Source organism: Glandiceps talaboti, chromosome 7 (genome assembly GCF_964340395.1).
Source record: "Glandiceps talaboti chromosome 7, keGlaTala1.1, whole genome shotgun sequence".
NCBI classification, from domain to species: Eukaryota; Metazoa; Hemichordata; class Enteropneusta; family Spengelidae; genus Glandiceps; species Glandiceps talaboti.
The window spans coordinates 21,920,134-21,942,638 of NC_135555.1; the positions used below are offsets into that span (position 1 = coordinate 21,920,134).

The 22,505-nt window shown below is 36.8% G+C and overlaps 1 protein-coding gene across 1 annotated transcript; it reads right to left on the minus strand.

The window, feature by feature from the left end:
• Positions 1-15,507: 15,507 nt before the first annotated feature.
• Positions 15,508-22,215, minus strand: LOC144437541 (uncharacterized). Its single transcript, XM_078126490.1, has 7 exons — positions 22,088-22,215; positions 21,164-21,317; positions 20,349-20,559; positions 18,868-19,361; positions 17,908-18,056; positions 16,956-17,160; positions 15,508-16,257 (listed from the first exon to the last, which is right to left on the minus strand). The coding sequence occupies exons 2-7, from the start codon at positions 21,278-21,280 to the stop codon at positions 16,006-16,008; spliced, it is 1,428 nt and encodes a 475-aa protein (XP_077982616.1). The 5' UTR covers positions 21,281-21,317; positions 22,088-22,215; the 3' UTR covers positions 15,508-16,005.
• Between the last annotated feature and the right edge of the window lie 290 nt (positions 22,216-22,505).

Below are 22,505 nucleotides of genomic sequence, written 5' to 3' on the forward strand. Positions count from 1 at the left end.
GTCATAAAATGAAGCAAGTGTAAGAGCTTACACTGGCTGACTTACCATTAATCTAAATAGAAATTTGTCTGGGATCCTGTCCTAGAGTATCAGTCATCAATCCGAGAGGGAAATCCTCAAACCCGAAAATCTACTGACGTAACTTCCAGTAATATAAATACATTGTAAATATCAACCTGTCGCCATGTCTCACTTCACCGAGTCGCGAATTCGGCCGGGAACGATCGAAGCACGCTGTATTCAATAAACCACTTCAAGTTTATACCTTGAGTCAAACAGGTTGTTTATTCATCACTGTGCACTTTTAATGAGCCGATCAATGTACAGATTATCCCTATAAACGACTAGCAGATAAAATAAATCCAGTCGCTGCACGACGTTCACGTCATGGTTGAGGCCAAGATCAGCTGTCTTGAAAGCGGCGTTATTGTTTTGCAAATTAGTCACAGAGGCGCATATGAAACTAGAATCTTGTTTCCGATATTTTCAATATACTAGTATAATATAATAGCGATAAACCACCCCCTGGGGAAGGTATACCACTCGGTTTTGACCAGTGAACTCAATATATGCACTCGCTATCGCTCGTGCATATATTTCGTTCCTACATTGCTACAAAAGTAAGTATGAATTTCATTTCATTCAATAAAAAAAAGTTATGCTGTATTAATACTGTTTTTTTTTATTCACTTCAGGATGGCGCCACGGAAGCTGGTCCGAAGACCGGAAAAACAGATGAATGGAAAGCTGATGTGAAGACCCAAGACAGATGACTGGATAAGAAGACCGAACACGTGATTGATGCCAGATGCTACAAAAGTAAGTATGAATTTCATTTCATTCAATAAAAAAAGTTACGCTGTATTAATACTGTTTTACTTTTTAATTCACTTCAGGATGGCGCCACGGAAGCTGGTCCGAAGACCGGAAAAACAGATGAATGGATAGCTTATGTGAAGACCCAAGACAGATGACTGGATAAGAAGACCGAACACTTGATTGATGCCAGATGCTACAAAAGTAAGTATGAATTTCATTTCATTCAATAAATAAAGTTATGCTGTATTAATACTGTTTTACTTTTTAATTCACTTCAGGATGGCGCCACGGAAGCTGGTCCGAAGACCGGAAAAACAGATGAATGGATAGCTGATGTGAAGACCCAAGACAGATGACTGGATAAGAAGACCGAACACTTGATTGATGCCAGATACTACAAAAGTAAGTATGAATTTCATTTCATTCAATAAATCAAGTTATGCTGTATTAATACTGTTTTACTTTTTAATTCACTTCAGGATGGCGCCACGGAAGCTGGTCCGAAGACCGGAAAAACAGATGAATGGATAGCTTATGTGAAGACCCAAGACAGATGACTGGATAAGAAGACCGAACACTTGATTGATGCCAGATGCTACAAAAGTAAGTATGAATTTCATTTTATTCAATTAGTAAAGTTATGCTGTATTAATACTGTTTTATTTTTTAATTCACTTCAGGATGGCGCCACGGAAGCTGGTCCGAAGACCGGAAAAACAGATGAATGGAAAGCTGATGTGAAGACCCAAGACAGATGACTGGATAAGAAGACCGAACACTTGATTTATGCCAGATGCTACAAAAGTAAGTATGAATTTCATTTTATTCAATAAAAAAAGTTATGCTGTATTAATACTGTTTTATTTTTTAATTCACTTCAGGATGGCGCCACGGAAGCTGGTCCGAAGACCGGAAAAACAGATGAATGGAAAGCTGATGTGAAGACCCAAGACAGATGACTGGATAAGAAGACCGAACACTTGATTGATGCCAGATGCTACAAAAGTAAGTATGAATTTCATTTCATTCAATAAAAAAAGTTATGCTGTATTAATACTGTTTTATTTTTTAATTCACTTCAGGATGGCGCCACGGAAGCTGGTCCGAAGACCGGAAAAACAGATGAATGGATAGCTTATGTGAAGACCCAAGACAGATGACTGGATAAGAAGACCGAACACTTGATTGATGCCAGATGCTACAAAAGTAAGTATGAATTTCATTTCATTCAATAAATAAAGTTATGCTGTATTAATACTGTTTTATGTTTTAATTCACTTTAGGATGGCGCCACGGAAGCTGGTCCGAAGACCGGAAAAACAGATGAATGGAAAGCTGATGTGAAGACCCAAGACAGATGACTGGATAAGAAGACCGAACACTTGATTGATGCCAGATGCTACAAAAGTAAGTATGAATTTCATTTCATTCAATAAATAAAGTTATGCTGTATTAATACTGTTTTACTTTTTAATTCACTTCAGGATGGCGCCACGGAAGCTGGTCCGAAGACCGGAAAAACAGATGAATGGATAGCTGATGTGAAGACCCAAGACAGATGACTGGATAAGAAGACCGAACACTTGATTGATGCCAGATGCTACAAAAGTAAGTATGAATTTCATTTCATTCAATAAATAAAGTTATGCTGTATTAATACTGTTTTATTTTTTAATTCACTTCAGGATGGCGCCACGGAAGCTGGTCCGAAGACCGGAAAAACAGATGAATGGAAAGCTGATGTGAAGACCCAAGACAGATGACTGGATAAGAAGACCGAACACTTGATTGATGCCAGATGCTACAAAAGTAAGTATGAATTTCATTCAATAAATAAATAAAGTTATGCTGTATTAATACTGTTTTATTTTTTAATTCACTTCAGGATGGCGCCACGGAAGCTGGTCCGAAGACCGGAAAAACAGATGAATGGAAAGCTGATGTGAAGACCCAAGACAGATGACTGGATAAGAAGACCGAACACTTGATTGATGCCAGATGCTACAAAAGTAAGTATGAATTTCATTTCATTCAATTAGTAAAGTTATGCTGTATTAATACTGTTTTATTTTTTAATTCACTTCAGGATGGCGCCACGGAAGCTGGTCCGAAGACCGGAAAAACAGATGAATGGATAGCTGATGTGAAGACCCAAGACAGATGACTGGATAAGAAGACCGAACACTTGATTGATGCCAGATGCTACAAAAGTAAGTATGAATTTCATTTCATTCAATAAATAAAGTTATGCTGTATTAATACTGTTTTATTTTTTAATTCACTTCAGGATGGCGCCACGGAAGCTGGTCCGAAGACCGGAAAAACAGATGAATGGAAAGCTGATGTGAAGACCCAAGACAGATGACTGGATAAGAAGACCGAACACTTGATTGATGCCAGATGCTACAAAAGTAAGTATGAATTTCATTCAATAAATAAATAAAGTTATGCTGTATTAATACTGTTTTATTTTTTAATTCACTTCAGGATGGCGCCACGGAAGCTGGTCCGAAGACCGGAAAAACAGATGAATGGAAAGCTGATGTGAAGACCCAAGACAGATGACTGGATAAGAAGACCGAACACTTGATTGATGCCAGATGCTACAAAAGTAAGTATGAATTTCATTTCATTCAATAAATAAAGTTATGCTGTATTAATACTGTTTTATTTTTTAATTCACTTTAGGATGGCGCCACGGAAGCTGGTCCGAAGACCGGAAAAACAGATGAATGGAAAGCTGTTGTGAAGACCCAAGACAGATGACTGGATAAGAAGACCGAACACTTGATTGATGCCAGACACTACAAAAGTAAGTATGAATTTCATTTCATTCAATTAGTAAAGGTATGCTGTATTAATACTGTTTTATTTTTTAATTCACTTCAGGATGGTGCCACGGAAGCTGGTCCGAAGACCGGAAAAACAGATGAATGGATAGCTGATGTGAAGACCCAAGACAGATGACTGGATAAGAAGACCGAACACTTGATTGATGCCAGATGTTACAAAAGTAAGTATGAACTTCATTTCATTCAATAAATAAAGTTATGCTATATTTTAATACTGTTTTATTTTTTAATTCACTTCAGGATGGCACCACGGAAGCTGGTCCGAAGACCGGAAAAACAGATGAATGGATAGCTGATGTGAAGACCCAAGACAGATGACTGGATAAGAAGACCGAACACTTGATTGATGCCAGATGCTACAAAAGTAAGTATGAATTTCATTTCATTCAATAAATAAAGTTATGCTGTATTAATACTGTTTTATTTTTTAATTCACTTCAGGATGGCGCCACGGAAGCTGGTCCGAAGACCGGAAAAACAGATGAATGGATAGCTTATGTGAAGACCCAAGACAGATGACTGGATAAGAAGACCGAACACTTGATTGATGCCAGATGCTACAAAAGTAAGTATGAATTTCATTTCATTCAATAAATAAAGTTGTTCTGTATTAAAAATGCTATAATCCTTTTTACCGCCGTCAACTACCTCGCGTCGCGTCGCGTCGCAAATTTCACCATCTCCGTCAGCATCCGCGCCGTCAACTACCTCACCGCGTCGCGTCTCAAATTTCGCTGTCTCCATTTTCACCGCGCGCGTGTCTCCGCCAGCGTCCGCGCCCAAACATACAAACTATATGTTTGTATGTTTGAGGTTATAGGGGCCCATGCCCTTATAACTTAACACTATTTGCTGTCAAGCATAGTGTGTGTGGAGTTGCCACACCCCCTCCCCCACCCCACCCCTCCCCTGGTATATGGCATCTCAAAGAGGCTACATTGAGTTGCTTGGCAGCAATGACACCCCTAGCTTTGACTAGATAATATAGAAATTAGACTGTTAGAATAATGTTAGTATACATTATTCTAACATCGAATTTCTAGGGGACCTTATGCCAGAGATATGCCATATCATAACCTGTTTACAGCGCTCACAGCAAATTCCATTTTATCTTCAAGGATGGGAATTTAGCTAAAATGTAATGTAAGTTCCATAAACAGTCTATATATAAATTAACCAACTGAAAGTACTGTTGTCTGGCTGTTGTGGATGTCAATCAAGGCAATGGCTATTATATCTACAGCATATTAAGTGTACATCAGCTACACCTGACGGCTAAGAGTGGTAAGTGCCATCTATAAGTTACTCACTTTATGTTATTCATCTACATTTGATATGCAATGATGATGAATGTAAAATAACTTTTAATTTATACATGCTAACATAAGTGACACATAAGGCAAGTAACGCATGTGTGAATATAAATGATGCACACATAAGACAAATGATGAAAATATGAAAATAAATTACACACGTATAAAGTAAATGGTTCATCATAAAAATAAATGACACATTTAAGGTAACTGATGCATGTGTGGAAATAAATTACACATATAAGACAAATGACATGCCATGTAAAAAGTGATATACAAAGCAAGTGATATACGTATGAAAGAAAATATAACGCTTAAACACACAACTACGACTGCTTGCTGGAGAGTTTGATGTGCCCTCTACGACAGTTTTCCAAGTAATACTGCATTATATAGTAGGAGGGTCGGACGTACAAACATTGAGTACTTTAGATGTCTGACTAAATGTTACAATACGAATACTGTGTAGGCATTTTGTCAACCGTTACCAAATTTGAAAGAAAAAGTCATGGTAGGTAGGATGGAAGTGGTTGAGGGTTCATCGAGGGTTACAGACTTAGGGACCGGTCAGTTTCTCCAGCCTGGGGGGGGGGGGCGGTGGATTCTTAAATCGGGCCGACAAAAAGTCACTGACCCCCCTATCACTTAATTCTAAAACATGATGACCCCCCCCATATATAATATTTGCTTGACAGGTATTTTTTATCGTGACTCAGTGTGGACTGCTTGACTGTCTTGCATCTACTTTATAAGATCCCGGGTTAGCACAATCATATTTATAATTATTGACTACACAGGGTAAATATATTAGAAAGGGAGTTTAATAGCATCTTGGCAGTGAAAGGTAGGAAAGCTTGAGAAGGGAATATGTACATCTCTTATGGGGGTCCTAGGGGGTCTCCCCCTAGAAGCCCTGGAGGTTTTTAACTCTGAAAAGTCAATTTTGAGACTATTCAGACATTTTCAGAAAATAATTTCCAAGCTTTACAAGACAGCACCAACATGTAAAATGCAACTACATAAGGTTGAAATATTTTTGAAATATAGTTTGATAGGATCTTGACAGTAAGAGGTAGGGGGAAGATCTTGAGACTAGGATGTGTACACCTCATGTGGGGGGGGGAGGTCCTAGGGGGTCTCCCCCTAGAAGCCCTGGAGGTTTTTAACTCTGAAAAGTCAATTTTGAGACTATTCAGACCCTTTCAGACAATAATTTCCAAGCCTTACAAGACAACACCAACATGTTAAAAGCAACTACATAGGGTTGAAATACTTTTGAAATATACTTTGATAGCATCTTGACAGTAGGAGGGGAAGAGCTTGAGACTGGGATATGTCCTCCTCATGTGGGGGGTCTGAGGGGGGTCTCCCTCTAGAAACCCTGGAGGATTTTCACCCTTAAAGCCAATATTTAGGCTATTCAGACCCTTTCAAGCAATAACTTAATCCATGCTTTACAAGACAGCAAGTATCAGAAACTATTCTTTATAACTTACACTAAGGGTTGAAATATGTTCTTAAAAAGTTTAAATGGCATCATTATATACATGTAGTAAAGGTCAGCACATCTATAATGGTAGTATCATTGGTAGGGGAGATTTGGAGTTTAAGGCAATTTTAGACTATCTTGGCAAACGTTTCAGATCTTGAAAAGACAATATCATATCAAATTAGAATAGGGTGAAAATATTTAAGAAAAGTTTAATACCATTATGACAGTAAAAAGGTTGTTGGTGCATCTGATTGTTGGTTGAATGTATGAGTGACCTCTGGGGGTGAGGGAGTCCTTGGAGTTTTCCCCCTGGCAGATCTGGAGGTTTTTGCTTGAGATACTAAGGCAATGTTTAGGTTATTCATAACCTTTGAGGTAATATTTCGAAAAGCTAACGTAAAACGTTTTTAAATGAGTTTCTCATATCTCATAAAATGGACACGTAACATTAGTATATAGGGGCATTAATATTGCATGTATAATAAAGTCACCGGTATGTTAGAGAACTTTAGGTGGTCATACCTAGTGTATAATAGTAACTGGAATCTGATGAGATGTGGTGATTTGTAGTGTCAATAGCATGACGAGTAGAACAATTTAGATTAACTTCATTTATAAACTATCTATGAAAATTACCATTACGAAACTTTCAAGTTCACTTTTGCCCCAAACTGCTATTATAAGCGAAGCATTGATTGTGAAACAGCCAAGTATTTACATGACATGTTCTGTAACTAGTGTGGTAGGTAGGTACTAATACCGGTACATGTATATGAATATGTATAGTTAGGTTTGAACTAATAAGTAATGTTAAAGAATTCATGTAAGAAACAGGGACAAGATTAAATATTGACATGTACCACATTTGAGACAAGGCTATATGCCATTGTAGAAAGGATTTTTTTCTTCCATCACAATCTAAAACACACTGACCCCCCTATCCACAATTTTCAAAACAGCATGACCCCCCCTACTGCCAATTTCAAAAACAGGGTGACCCCCCCTACCAATCCACCGCCCCCCCCCCCAGGCCAAAGAAACTGACCGGTCCCTATAGGCAGTATTTTGACAGAATCAGGTGAAATGAGTTAGGTTTCAATTGAGTCTAGTACTACCCCAGTGTCAGTAGCCGGCCCTCACTGGCTAGACTACTGCCACATTAGCTAGCCATTCCTCGCTGAAACAGCTCGTGCCACTACTAAAATACCTCGAGCCACGATATATCTCATTTTCCAACTAATAAATCACACAAAACTATTCAAGCGCATAACCACTCAACAGAGTTTTGAGCGGTGGTGTCGTTACACATGTTGACCAGTATTATTGTGCATATGCATGACACCTGTTCACCCTGCATGCCTGTCCAAATGGCTGATGATGGAGACTTTTTGAGTGGTTGTGTGTTGCATGAGAAATGAATAATTGGTGTGCATTTGTTATTTTAAGGGAGAATGGAAGAGGTTGAGGAACTCTGTGTAATTTATTTGTTGGGAAATGCGTCACAAGAAATAGCGCGGGTGGTGGCACTACAATGTAGCGGTTCCACATGATTGCCTTTGAAGACTCGTACAGAAAATCAACTCTCTAATGCTCCCACTACCAATTACACAACCATCAGATGTGCTGACTTTTAATAAAATGCCATGAACATAATTCAACCGTATGTGTAAAGAATAGTTTCTGATACATGATAGTGCTACTGTCTTGTGAAAACACCATATCCCTGTCTCAAATCCCACTCCTAATATACTGTCTAGATGTTGTTTAACTGTTTTCGATATCTCAACCCTATGTAGTTGCTAATTACATGATTACTATCTTCTATAGTTTGGAAAGCATATTTTCCTGTAATAATGGCTTTAAAAGTCAAAAAGGTCAGAGCTTCTTGGGAGAGAACCTTACCCCCCTCATCCCATGATATGCGTACATATCCCAATCTCAAGTTTTTTTCCCTAGTTTATAATGCCAAGATGCCATTAAGGTTTTCATTTGCTCATTACATGATGTGCTGTGTGATAAAGTATTACGATAGACTCTCTCACAGTCCTCGTAGCTTCACATAAATATCTAAAACTTGGGTTGTTTTGTATGTACGATATCTACTGTATATAATAGTACTTGAATATGTCTGTACTGTGTGCCCTCGTCATATAGGACTGACCTTTTGTTAATGTGTTCACACGAACCCCTAGCCCCTCTCAGTTTGAGTATAAAAGCCCACATGGGTGTAGAGGATGCATCTATTACACTATTTAATTTAATAGAACGTAAGAATGCGTACATATGGATTCTTTTCATAGACTTCTTTTGGTACATTCAATACTATAAAGCCATACAATCTATTAAAGTATTTGATTGAGTTAAATGTTAATACTAACTTAGTTCTTTGGATCGGTGACTCTCGTAAGGATAGACCTCAGCGAGTTTGCGTTAATGGTTAAATGTCTGATGAAATTGTACTGAACGTTGGAGTCAGACAGCTTGTTAGAAATGAATGTTACAAATACAAAAGAATTAGTTGTAGCTGGATGATGTCCAATATGTTGGTACTCCATGACAATTCTCCTCGCGCCTAAAATCAGTTGTATCAGAGCTAACTAGCCTTAAGATTGGTGAGATTGATATCATTCCATCTTCTTCAGTTCGGAATCTAGTTGTGATTCTAAATAGCGATGGCGCCATGTCTAATCAAATTGGTCAGATATGTAGAAATGGTTATCATGTTGCACATAATTGGAAAGATTTGTTGACTTTTGGACAAAGCAACCACAGAAAAATTAATCTACGCATTTGTAAAATCCTGCCTCGATTACTGTAATAGTCTCTTGTACGGAATAACTAAAGTTCAAATTAACCGTCTACAGACTCTTCAAAATGTAGCTGCACGTCTTGTCAACTGCCCATGCAAGTTTGATTACATCACTCCAGTACTTGTCAACTTGCACTGACTTCCAGTTGAAGTAAGGATCAAATTCAAAATTCTGGTAACCACTTTTAAAATAATAGATCATGCTCAATTTCTGTATCTGATCGAACTAATTCGATTGTATGTTCCTACTACAGATCTTAGATTAACCTTAGATTGATTTTCAGATTAATAATGATGACAGCACATAATGTACATTCTAACCACTCAGTTACTTTTCACGTTGTCGCTGTCTTTCTTGTTCAGGAAAAAAACAGTTTCAAAGTCAAAGTAAATGGCCGAAGTGTGTGGACATTGCGCTTTGGGTATCCCGAAAAGCGTCGAGTTATCTTCAAACAGAACTCTTGGAAAACGTTGTGGTCCGCTGTCAGAAGCAAATTTCGACCCCCCCTCAAGACGAAGCAGACGGAAACAAAAATGATAGTAGGGCTATTGATTGCGATATTGTTGGTGGTATGATACCTTCAGGTGATCGAGTAAAAGAATCTCATGACTGTAAAAACAAAGTTTGTTGTCAAAGAACTTCACACATATTTCTTTAACACTTTTATGTGAAATTATTCGTTTTCATCAAATGTTGGATAATACTAACCCGAGTTCCATGATGGTTACAATATTCCAATGAACTAAATGTTCAGAAAGTCATCTTTGTCTTAGAATGTCGACATCATAATTTTTTCTCCTTCAGTTTACAGATATACCCTTGTCCCTTACGACAGTTGGGAAATGGTTGATGTAATTTACAGTGGTAGTTTATATCTGTACATAAAGTTAAATATGACGTGAAAATTACGTCGATGAAACGCATCAAACTCATGAATTGAAACTTGGTGATATTCATAATGAATTGACCTGTGGATTCTTAAATCGGGTCGACAAAAAGGTCACAACCAAAAACAGGCTGACCCCCCTATCACTTAATTCTAAAACATGATGATCCCCCCATATATAATATTTTATCATGACTCAGTGTGGTTTGCTTGACTGTCTTGCAAATACTTTATAAGATCCCAGGATAGCATTATCATAATTATAATTATTGACTACACAGGGTAAATATATTCCAAAAGGAGTTTAGTAGCACCTTTGCAGTGAAAGGTAGGGGGAAAGCTTGAGAGGGGAATGTGTACATCTCTTATGGGGGAGGGGTCCTAGGGGGTCTTCCCCTTGAAGCCCAGGAGGTTTTTAACTCTGAAAAGTCAATTTTTAGACTATCAAGACATTTTCAGAAAATAATTTCCAAGCTTTACAAGACAGCACCAACATGTAAAAAGCAAGTACATAGGGTTGAAATATTTTTGAAAAATACTTTGATAGCACCTTGACAGTAAGAGGTAGGGGTAAGAGCTTGAGATGGGATATGTCCACCTCATGTGGGGGGTGGGGTGTCCTAGGGGGTCTCCCTCAAGAAGCCGTGGAGGATTTTTACTCTTAAAACCAATATTTAGGCTATTCAGACCCTTTCAAGCAATAACTTAATTCATGCTTTACAAGACAGCACCATCAAGTATCATTAACTATTCTTTATAACTTACATAGGGTTAAAATATGTTCTTAAACAGCTAAATGGCATCATTATAATAACGGTCAGCACATCTAATGGTAGTATCGTTGGTAGGGGAGATTTGAAGTTTAAGGCAATTTTAGACTATCTTGGCAAACATTCCACATCTTTACATGTAAAAGACAATGTCATCTCAAATTAGAATAGGGTGAAAGTATTTAAGGAAAGTTTAATACCATTATGACTGTAAAAAGGTTGTTGGTGCATCTGATTGTTGATTGAATGTATGAATGACCTCTGGGGTGGGGTTTCCCCCCTGGCATATCTGGAGTTTTTTGCTTCTATTTAGGCAATATTTAGATTATTCATAGCCTGTGAGGTAATATTTCCAAGCTTCGAAAAGCTAATGTAAATGTAAGTTTCACATAAAAATGGGCCCATGACATTGTTATAGGGCACCAATATTGCATGTATAGTAAAGTCATCGGTATGTTAGAGAACTTTAGGTGGTCATACCTAGTGTATAATAGAAACTGGAATCTGATGAGATGTGGTGATTTGTGGTGTCAATAAAATGTAGTTTCCAAAATAGAAAGTGTATTAATCTCTTCTGACAAGTTCAGAACAATTTAGATTATTAAACTTCTTTTATAAACTGTCTATGAAAATTACCAATTACGAAAATTACGAAACCTTCAAGTTCACTTTTGCCCCAAGTTACAATACAAGTGAAGCATTGATTGTGGAACAGCCAAGCATTTACATGACATGTTCTGTAACTAGTGTGGTAGCTAGGTAATACATGTATATGTATAGGTATATATTGTTTGAACTAATATTAAAGTAATATTAAAGAATTCATGTAAGAAACAGGGACAAGTTGAACAAATATTTACATGTACCACATTTCAGATAAGGCTATATGCCATTGTAGAAAAGGATTTTTTTCTTCCATCACATTCCAAAACACAATGACCCCCCCCCCATCCACAATTTCCAAAACAGCATGACCCCCTACTGCTAATTTCAAAAACAGGGTGACCCCCTACAAATCCACCCCACCCCCAGGCCAAAGAAACTGACTGGTCCCCTATAGCAACACAACCGCCGTTTATACTTCCTCAACTCCATTGCAGCGTATGCATGCAAACACATATGAATCAAACGATTCGAATTGCGACCTCTATCCTACAGGTCCCCATTTATACAACTGGGTTGACTCAGGCACAATCTAGAACTTACCCAAGGAGTTTAGCCATTCAGAAACAAACAGCAGCGATGAGGCTCAAACCTGTAACTTGTAGATTCAAAACCACTCGGCGACCCACATGACATTTTCCTGTCTTCAACTGGAAATGTGTCACGAATATCGTATCTACATGTGCGCCTAAATTTGATTAAATTTTGTACAATAACGGTTCATCATTATTCTCTCTTTAGGGATATCACTTGTGACGAAAGTGACAAGTTTACTCATTTGTACGGAGTAGCCACCAACATATTTACAGTATCCATATTTATGACATACATTTCTGGTGAGAAAACATTAGGTGATATAATCTATGACGAAAACTTACAATTGAGTTGGTGACCTGTGACCTTATGACATCATCAACATTTCATGAATATTGAATTTCATTTTCAAGATATGTGAAATGACAAATATGTATTTCGTTTCTTTTTTTGGAAAAACAGGTTGACTACACTGTCAGAGTTCGGTTGGCCATTCCAATTCGGTTGGCCATACCAATTTTGAAGTCCCTTCCCAGAGAAGCCAGGTCTTTTCAAACTGTAAGTTGAGTTATACAGAGCAGTCTGCACATTGTGTTCGCGTCTTCTTCACATAATTGTGTTCAACCTCTTTCAAATTCACATCTCATCAAAGAGGGTGTTGTCACCAACAGTATCTTGTCTCTTGGCCTGAGCACAAAACAAAATTAAATGTCCACCTGACTATCCTATTTTTTGAACTCATGTTTATCGGAAACGAACTTGTGTGTTGTTTTTGCCCAATTCAGCAAACAATTAATTCGGGTTTTGTTTGTAAATTATTGGTAAAATTGAGACATTTGGTTTATAAAATATCCGAAAGCGACCTTTCTATTTAAAAATGACGCCTAAATCATGATTAGCAATTGCGTATCTGTAAGTTGAGAACTACTGTATATATCAAATATTAACAGAAAAAAAGTGGGAAATACAGAAGAAAGACACGGTACCGTTTGAAGATTTGGTTGAACAACATTTGTGTATTCACGATTTACAGGTTGATGGTGTCAAATTGACGCTATGTGATTTTGGATTTTCTGGTTGCATTGGATAAACCGATAATATTGGTAATGTGATAATGTGTGAAACTTTACAGCCATCGCTTGACATATGGTCGATAGCAGCAACTATTATAGAAATGTTTATAGTAGACCTGCCATGGCCACAAATTAAAGATGGCGATGATATTGAAGTCATATTTGACCATTTTACTCAAGAAATATTTTAATGTACACCTCACTGGATTCAACCAAATTGATGGTTATACCTTGGTCGAGATACTAGAGTCATGTTTATATACCCCTAACATGAGAGCAGGTCTGGGAGAATTAATTCAGAAGTTTGAAAAGTTAATTGTCGAGTATGAGGATGAACAAGATTAACAGAATTATTTGTGTTTAAATTTTGAGACTTTATTGTAGTTAAAGTAATAAAGATTAACTTTTAACGTTTTTATTGTAATTTTGATGGACTGTGTATCAATTCTTGTCATGTCAAGAAACTGGTTTAATACCATTGATGATGATTCATAAAATCACCATCTGTGTGTGTGTGTGTGTGTGTGTGTGTGTGTGTGTGTGTGTGTGTGGATGGATGGATGGATGACTGCAAGATGGATGCATGGATGCATGGATAAACGCATGCATGCATTGATTACGGACTAGCAGTTTTCCATAAGGACCAGCAGCATTATGCTACCTGTCGGTCTTTATGACCAGTAGTCGTTTTCCTTTAATTTCACACACTGACTGGAAATGGAGCTTGATATGTAGACTTAGATAGAAGGATAGCTGACTTAGGGATTCTCTTTTAACCTGAGATAGAATTTGACTACCTAGGCACATCATCTTGGGTTGATGCCACAACTTCTGCTTCATATATGATTCACGCATTAATCTTGGTGCCAGTGAGAATAAGTCAACGTTCTTGTTCTATTTTGACTCTCGAGTAAGATATAAAATGCTATGACAGGTACTTAGAATTGAGTAGTAGAGGGGAAGTCAAATTGTGATTATAAATAGTAGTAGTAATAATAATAATACTTTTTTATTCACCAATATAATAAAAATTATTTAAAATTAAACTAGATACATATACAGAATACATGGCAGAATGGATCAAGAAATAGCAAAGCTAGTCAAACTTGTATCCCCTTAGTGACTAACAAGCATACTCTTACTTTTAGGTGTATATATACAACATTACAGATTGCTATAAGAACTATCACAAATAAGAAACATTTAAAAAAAGACAAAGCACAACAAACAACAATGGAACAGTAAAATTGATACACATACAATTTCCACTATCAATTTACGAAAAGTTGTACATGACATTACAGTTATACATATTCTGAGAATACATGTAACAGCTTTTTAACTGTCTTTTTAAAAAATTTATGCATGAACCAATAGACTGAATCTCAACAGGCAGATTATTCCAGGCTTTGACGCCAGAGTATGAAATGGAAGATTGACCAAATGTTGTATGATTATATTCTAGAAAACGTTTACGACTATGTCTTTGTCTTGTATCATAGGGATGATCTATAAGAGTAAAGTAATCTGTAATAGAGTGTGCAGACTTGTGATACATCAGATTATGTATAAAAGAGCTAACTTTAAATCTGTAAAGTTTGAAAATATTAAGGATTAGTGGAATAGGTATTTTCAACATTTGCTATGGTGGCGCTCTACTTCCTGTCTGTGTGTATCTTGGGGGTATACATGGTATAGGTTACTTGTTGCTTTCCTCAATGTCTGAACAATATGAAAAATATCCCTGATTTACACTTCTATAGTCGATTTTCCGGTTCCAAGATGCATTGCACGAGAGGACGTCGCTTATGTTGTTAGATTTAGTCTTTATTACATTTGAAATAACATTTTCATCAGGAAATGATGGTAAGACATGTTGACCTCTTTAATTATGGGTGATTTTACAGAACAAAGACTGAATGCCATCGATGACAGAGTTGGATTTTACTGGAAAACCCAGGGTATGGTCAGGTGACAATCATCCCCCTCATTAGCGCGTGCAAACCCCACCTGTGCATACAGAATACATGGCATTGTATAGAGAGACGCGCAATGAATCTTGGAACTGGTAACAGGTCCATTGGATGATAACCCCAATTTGAGTGAGGGCGCTGTATTTTCAATTTCCTGTTTGCAGTCTGGAATGGCCTATTGAGATTGCATGTACCACTGATGTTAGTGAGTAGTGTGCAAAAAATCAAAGAAGTTAAAAGTACTTCTGAGAATGTCGAACCACAGCATACAAAAAATAAAACAAAAAAAGAAAACCGACATTTGTTATACAAATGAGTTTATTGAATATTTCAGTGACAAGAAACAGACAAATTTTGAAATATACACAGTATTATATCATTCAACCTTTTCATAAATTTATTACATTGTCTTTAATATATGTCTAAAAAACAGCTAAACCACCAAAAACACACAATATTTTCTTCCATAGTGTCAGTTTCATGGTATGATATATTTCGGATGAATGAGTCAGCTGATAGGATATATAGCATGTGTTGTCTATTAATAACACATAGAGTAGTAGCACATTAAAATACAAACATTTGTTCTGGTTTAAAGCCACTGAAATTATGAAACAAACAAAATAAAAAGTCCTGTTCAATTTTTTCTTCTTATATATACATACAGTCTTCAAAAAATATCCTGCACAATGGTCTTTGCATATCAATTTATGGACGATTTGATAATTTGTAAATGTGTGATTATATGGATGGACTTTTCGACAACCTGGTAATACACATTTTTTGTGATAATTCAGAAAGTACTTTTTTCTTTTCTGGTTTATGGTTTTCTCCACTCCAACTTAGCTAACGGATAAATAGCATCACAGAAAGCGATGTAATTAACGTCGTCTTTGTCGCCGATTTTGACATGGAACTGTTCATATAGAAGTTGGAATTCTCTTTCGCTGACTAAACTGTTGAGCTCCAGTTCACTGAGGACACGTCTGAATTGGGATCTAGAGACTGTACCGTTATGTACGCGGTCATAATCTTCAAACAGTGGGAACAACTGCATACTCCTTGTACGAACCTACCAAATATACAAAACAAAGGATTGATTTTAGATGCATGTAGGCTGAGCAAGATAATTAATAAAATATGCTCTGCACTTTGATATATTTTCTATTATATCATACAGGAGCCAAGATATGGGATATATACTCTGGTCGTTCTACATCACGAGAATGCATGTCTATGTCACTAGTTCTGCTGTGTTCAAAATATGAGTCAAAAAGTTCAAAATTGCTTTCCTAATTGATTGTGTCAGATGTAGGTATCATGTGTCGACAGAACAAAAAAAGAATAAATGACAATAAAAGTAGGTGGTAAATAACAAAATTTTGCCCAGTTCCCTACATCAGATTTTAATGAGATTGATTTGCACCCAGACTGCAGCTGTACTAGGCAAATGAGATAACCACTCCCCAACTGATAATACGCCTTTCCAAAAATTTGCCATGGTGTGCTCTACTTCCTGTGTGTGTACCTTGGGGGTATACATGGTATAGGTTACTCGGTTAATCATAGAGCACTGCTGCTTTCCTTGATGTCTGAACAATATGAAAAAATCCCTGATTTACATTTCTACAGAATACCAAGGGATAAAGTTCTTAAGAACCAGTACTATGAGGTGATGATACGCTCAATATGAGCGAGGGCGCTGTATTATCTATTTCCTGTTTGCAATCTGGAATGGCCTATTAACCATTAATTAAATTGATTACATACCCTATTAGCTAATCTTTCCAGTGTCTGCTGCAAGCACATTTTTTCTTCCGGAGGGAGAACATTCTGTTCCACTTCTACGGGTACACGGTATTGTTGTGGTGTTAACAACAGTGCCTTCTCTAAATTCTTCACGGTAAAGATGCCTTCTATCTCATCATTGAATTTCAAGTATTCCACATAGTTGGGATCTACTGGAGACTGGAAACTGAAGGAGTAGAGATGAATAGCGATTAATTGTCAGTATTGTAACTTATTGCATTAAGAATTTACCATGCTTGGGGTTATGGGTGGCTGAGTGGTTAAACCACTTGCCTCTTATCACTGCGGCCGGGGTTCGATCCCATTCAGGGTTTGATTAAATTTACCACACTGTAAGAAGAGTGTCATTCAGTTTGACTCTACCGAACAACGCAGGCTTTCCTCAGGTACTCTGGTTTACTCCTACATTAACACTGAACCCATGAGGGATGGCCCTCACTGGACTTCTTGGGAGACAAGTGTTTATATACTTAGATGTTTATGATATCGATGGTCTATCTATTCACTACTTGAAGGTCCTTAATGATTTCAATGATGAACGTTTCAATGATGTTCGTGTTACGTACGACTGTGCATTCGTCACTATTTTAGATGTCTTAGTTTGTTGTCTTGACCAATCAGATCTCTTGATTTGCACCATCAATATACTGGTATAATATAATGCCATTTACTAGTATTTCATTTTGCCAGCCATCGACAAAATCAGAGAATGTTGAAGGTATAGTTGAAATGAAGTTGAAACGTGAATTTTTATAAAGGAGGGCACTCTGATGAGCAATATTCACATGAAGTTTGTTGTTCATAACCTCACTGGATCAACTGTAGCAATGTTAGTCTATGTATAAGGTACCCAGTGACAGAGCACCCTCACTCATCTATAGTGTAGTTGGAGTTAAACATTGAGCATACTTACGCTTGTTCAAGAATGGCGACCTCTGACCCCTTTAAACCAAGATTGGCAGGATCCAAAGCACGACGGAATGTCTCCTTCTTCATGCGTCCTGTACGAAGTTTGTCGTAATCACGTAGGAATTCCAAAATACGAATCCTCTCTTTCATCACCTGAGAAAATAAGAACAGATGTTAGAATTTTCAGAAATCATGTCAAATGATAGACTTGAATTATTTTAAATATCCAAGTTCAATCATAATGTACATAACAACTGCCGACATCAGACCGTGGACAAACGGAAACTGTTACAAACAGGGAAAGTAAACAAATGAATTGGATTAATAATACTTGGCACAGCATGTTGGAACAGCAGAGACTTGTATTACATTTCATGGTTTAATAAGAACAGTTTTATGGCCTCTTTATGTGTATGTGATTTGTTTGTGAACATAAACTATTGCCAGTTATGTGACATGGCCATAAAATTGTATTTATTGGTTAGAATTTTGAGATTGATTAACAAAGACATGATGTTAATGACTGTGTGGGTGGCTGTGAATGAATTTTAAATTTCATCTCATGCATCTCAGGACTTCTAGAGTAACAACTTTGACATACTGTGAGTGGAGGTGTAAATGGTAACGATACTGTATAGGAACTAGACTGTGAGTGGAGGTGTAAATGGTAACGATACTGTATAGGAACTAGACTGTGAGTGGAGGTGTAAATGGAAACAATACTGTATAGGAACTAGACTATATCATACTGGAAAAAAATGGTGTACATCATGTAAATTGAGCTTGTGGAAGTTTTCAAGAAAAAAAATGACAGGTTCATCTACTCTTAAATAGTAGTCCCTGTTGTATTAATACTAATACCAAAATATTAAGATATAAGTTATAACACAGACTGATATTTTTATAGTTCATGTATTAATTTGCAGGAACTTCATTTTGTCAGTTTGTTGCTGATTTCACTCACCTTGGACTTGATTTTGGTGAGAACACTGTCGACGTCTGTACATGCATTCTTCTCTAGATTAACCACTCTACTGTTGACAGCGTGTAGTTCAACCAATCTTTCCTGATACTTCATGTCTTGTTTGACACCTGGTTGTAACTCTTCTAAGAACCTCAAATAATTAAACCCAAAATTATCTGCAAATTTCATTTCCAAAGCGATCATTTCATCTTCTGTTGCGGTGAGGCTGAGATACGTCAAACACTGACGAAATTGTGAGTTGGTCACGTGGCCGCGATTATGACGATCGAAGTCCTGGAAACAAGGCTTTGCGAGAACTCGTCGTTGCATGGCTCGTTGTCGCATTCTCTCCATTACGTTGTCTACGATTGAAACCACCATTCCATCGACGTTGTTCCAGTTTGTTGTACCAGGTTTATCCATTAAGAAGGTGTCTTGTGTAGGAACTTCGTTTGTTGGGGTCTTCTCTAAGTTTGGCTCAACTTGAGTAAACACTGGTAATAGATAAAAAGATCCACAAACCATAAATCCTACTTAAGCAACACAGGAAACAGTATTTTTCTGTTTTAACCAAGTGTTGACATACATTTAGCTTTATCCAAGGAATTCAAAATAAGTTTGACAACTTCTCATTTTGATATAAACGCTGATTTCTAAATATCAAATTTGAATCAAAACACTAATGAAAAATGAAGTTACTAAGTATTAGTTCGGTATTCACAGAACATCAAATTTTTATTTTCATGTACATTAATTTGATAAAAGACAACTAATTTTGAATAAATTATGACATTTATAAGACACAAATATTTCTCTGTAATTAATGCGATCTAGCAAGTTGGTCAAATACAGTTTTAATAATAACAATAGAGTGAATTTATAATGTGCCTGTTTTTTGAAGAGCTCCAGTTGCAGACACAGAACTACTAACAGAATGAGAGGATACAGAGAGACAATTTGAAAATATGGTAAGGATGCAGAGAGAAGTGTGTAAGTGAGTGAGAGTTAAGATTGAAATGGGTAGGTTTTAAGGGCAGAGTGGAAGGAAGACTTAGAGTTAGAGTGACAAAGAGTGAAGACTTCAAAACTGAAGCAGTGTAAGAAAGGGAACACTCACCGAGCTTCTTTAGTGACAAAAATTGCAATCTATTTTTCATCTTGATGTAAAAGCCCACATTAGATTAGGATTTTTAAGTTTTTCACTTTAGTACAGTCACTATAGAAATCTTATATCATATTATTATTACTTTTCAATATCTTAAAGGCCTATGTTTCAATCCTAGGCCATCACATCAGTGTTAATTATCTTAATGAGGATTAATTGAGATCATTCTTTTGTTCTAGACCAACTTTTTGGGGCAAAAAAAATAATTTTCAAACCTAAATTCAAATCCTACTTTGCAGTGGGCCTTTACACATCTAAACGAAAAATATATTGCAATTTTTTTTTAACATTACATGGACACTGTTGCTATAGTTACCTGTGTCGACATCTACTTTGAAGTTTGGCCAGAGTACTCTACCGGGGTGTTTAGGATCATTATAGTAAGCACACAGAGCAAGAAACTCTGCCTCGGACAAGTTACTCTGTCCCATAGTACTCAAACCCATGGCTGTTAGACCAATACGGAAACGGGTCTGTGAGATTGAACCATTGCGTAGCGGATCAAAGTCTTGGAAGTATTCATTCACCTGAAAGATAAAGAAGAATTAGTAAATAAAAAATACCACATAAATAACGTCATACTAAAGTACATATATCTATCACACATTTTGATTTTAGTATCCGGTAGGTTTTTTTCCAGTGTACAAGTGTGTATATATTTTTTATGTAAACATGTACACATTATTTTCTTGTGTACAAGTTTATACATTGTTTTCTAGTGTACAAGTATGTATATTTTTTCAAGTATACAAATGTATACATTTTCTAATGTAAAAGTTTCACTTTGTACAGAGGCTGGTACTTGTTTTCAACCACACAGTGTGCCCTCTAATGATAGCTAAAATTTGTTGTTGTGAGTCAAAATGAGAAAAACCGAGATTTCTTGTGAGTCACCACATAGTATAAAGAGATAGGGGAATGCCAAATTTTGGTGCGTCACTAGATATTGTGTGCATCAGTGGCGTGTCAAATTGGCTGAGAGGACACACTAATCACACATACGTGTATGTTTGTACCTTGAATTTTTTTCCCTTCTTTTGCAGTGAACCATCACTTAGCCCACCAGTGTACTGGTGTACCTACCGTTCCTTTTTACATCTTAGATAAAAAAAATAAAGTACATGTTCCTACCCAGATCCTATTAACTAATGAATGATGTCGTATTCTGCCTAAAACTTCTTCAAAGTTGACTTTACTGATATCAACAGGTTTCTTGGTCACAACAGAAGCATCTCCTGCATCTTTCATTTCATTTCATCACTTCCAATAGTAAAGCCAACAAACTCTGCAATAAAATAGACAATGTATAACAATCATTAACAAAAAATATGAGTGTGGCAGACAAATCTCAAATTTAAAGTTTAAAGGACTATGTTTCAATCCCAGGTCATTGCATTAGTGTTATCTTAATAAAGTTTGCATGAGTTTTTGGGAAAGGAACACAATTTGAAAATGAATTATAGAAAGAAAACAAATTAACTTATCATAGTGAAGAAATCATTTTTTTTTACCCTTTCTTCTTCAACAACAACAACAACAACAACAACAACAACAACAACAACGACAACAACGACGACGACAACAACAACAACAAGGTAATATTAGATATGTACCACAAATTACTTGCACTGGTGCACACACATACTAGTGGTATTTTCACTGCAGTGCAATATCAAAAACATTATTGCATACCTAGCTGTATGCAAATGATATACAAGTGAGGACGCAATCGTTCACTACACACAAAATCATGTGATTGCACTGTATGATTTTTATGGAAATTTGCCATATCAGATAAACATATATAATAACAGAACCCCATGCCACATGAGTTCCAGTGTGGGTACTCAGGGTATCTGCACTCATGCTTTCTGCTGCACTTTCACAAGTGTGGTGAGTGAAAGTGCAGGTGCAGAAAACACTGCAAGCACTCATACAAATACACTGAGTACGCCACACTACACTCGCTATGCTCGTGAGAGTACGGGCGCAGAAAGTTAACTGAAGTAAATTTCTGGATTGAATGATTGTAACTTGACAAATCAGATATATTACCTCTGTCCACAGCTTGGACAAATGCTGGATAGTTGACATCTCCACGGCGTTCTGGGTCTTCAAATTTACGACAAAGTAACTTGAAGTCTTCTGATTGCACATTGAGACTCAAGAAATGTAAGATACGACCAAACTGGGAAAATGTGATGTTTCTTGTATTTGCTTTGCTCTGTTGAAAAGACAGAAATTAACTTGTAATGAACCTCATGGTTCTTTGAACTGGGACTGAGTGTCACAGAGTTTTGAAACCTACAAGGCCTTAAAAAACAACTTGTTTGGTTCCGGTTCCCCGACCCCACCTAGTTTTTTACGCTGACCCTAAACTGTTTTTAATGTATTCGAGAAAAATAAAATAAAATCGCGAAAATTGTGAAGTCTCGCAAGAAATAGTGGATGTGGAAAATGACATCAACTTAAA

What these genes read in the sequence shown, in the direction of transcription:
- LOC144437541 (XM_078126490.1), bottom strand. Translation starts at nt 21,280, where the DNA reads ATGAAAGATGCAGGAGATGCTTCTGTTGTGACCAAGAAACCTGTTGAT. An exon ending in TCACCAAAATCAAGTCCAAG is followed by an intron (nt 18,057 to 18,867) that starts GTGAGTGAAATC and finishes TTATTTTCTCAG; the next exon opens with GTGATGAAAGAGAGGATTCG. An exon ending in TGGAAAGATTAGCTAATAGG is followed by an intron (nt 16,258 to 16,955) that starts GTATGTAATCAA and finishes TATATTTGGTAG; the next exon opens with GTTCGTACAAGGAGTATGCA.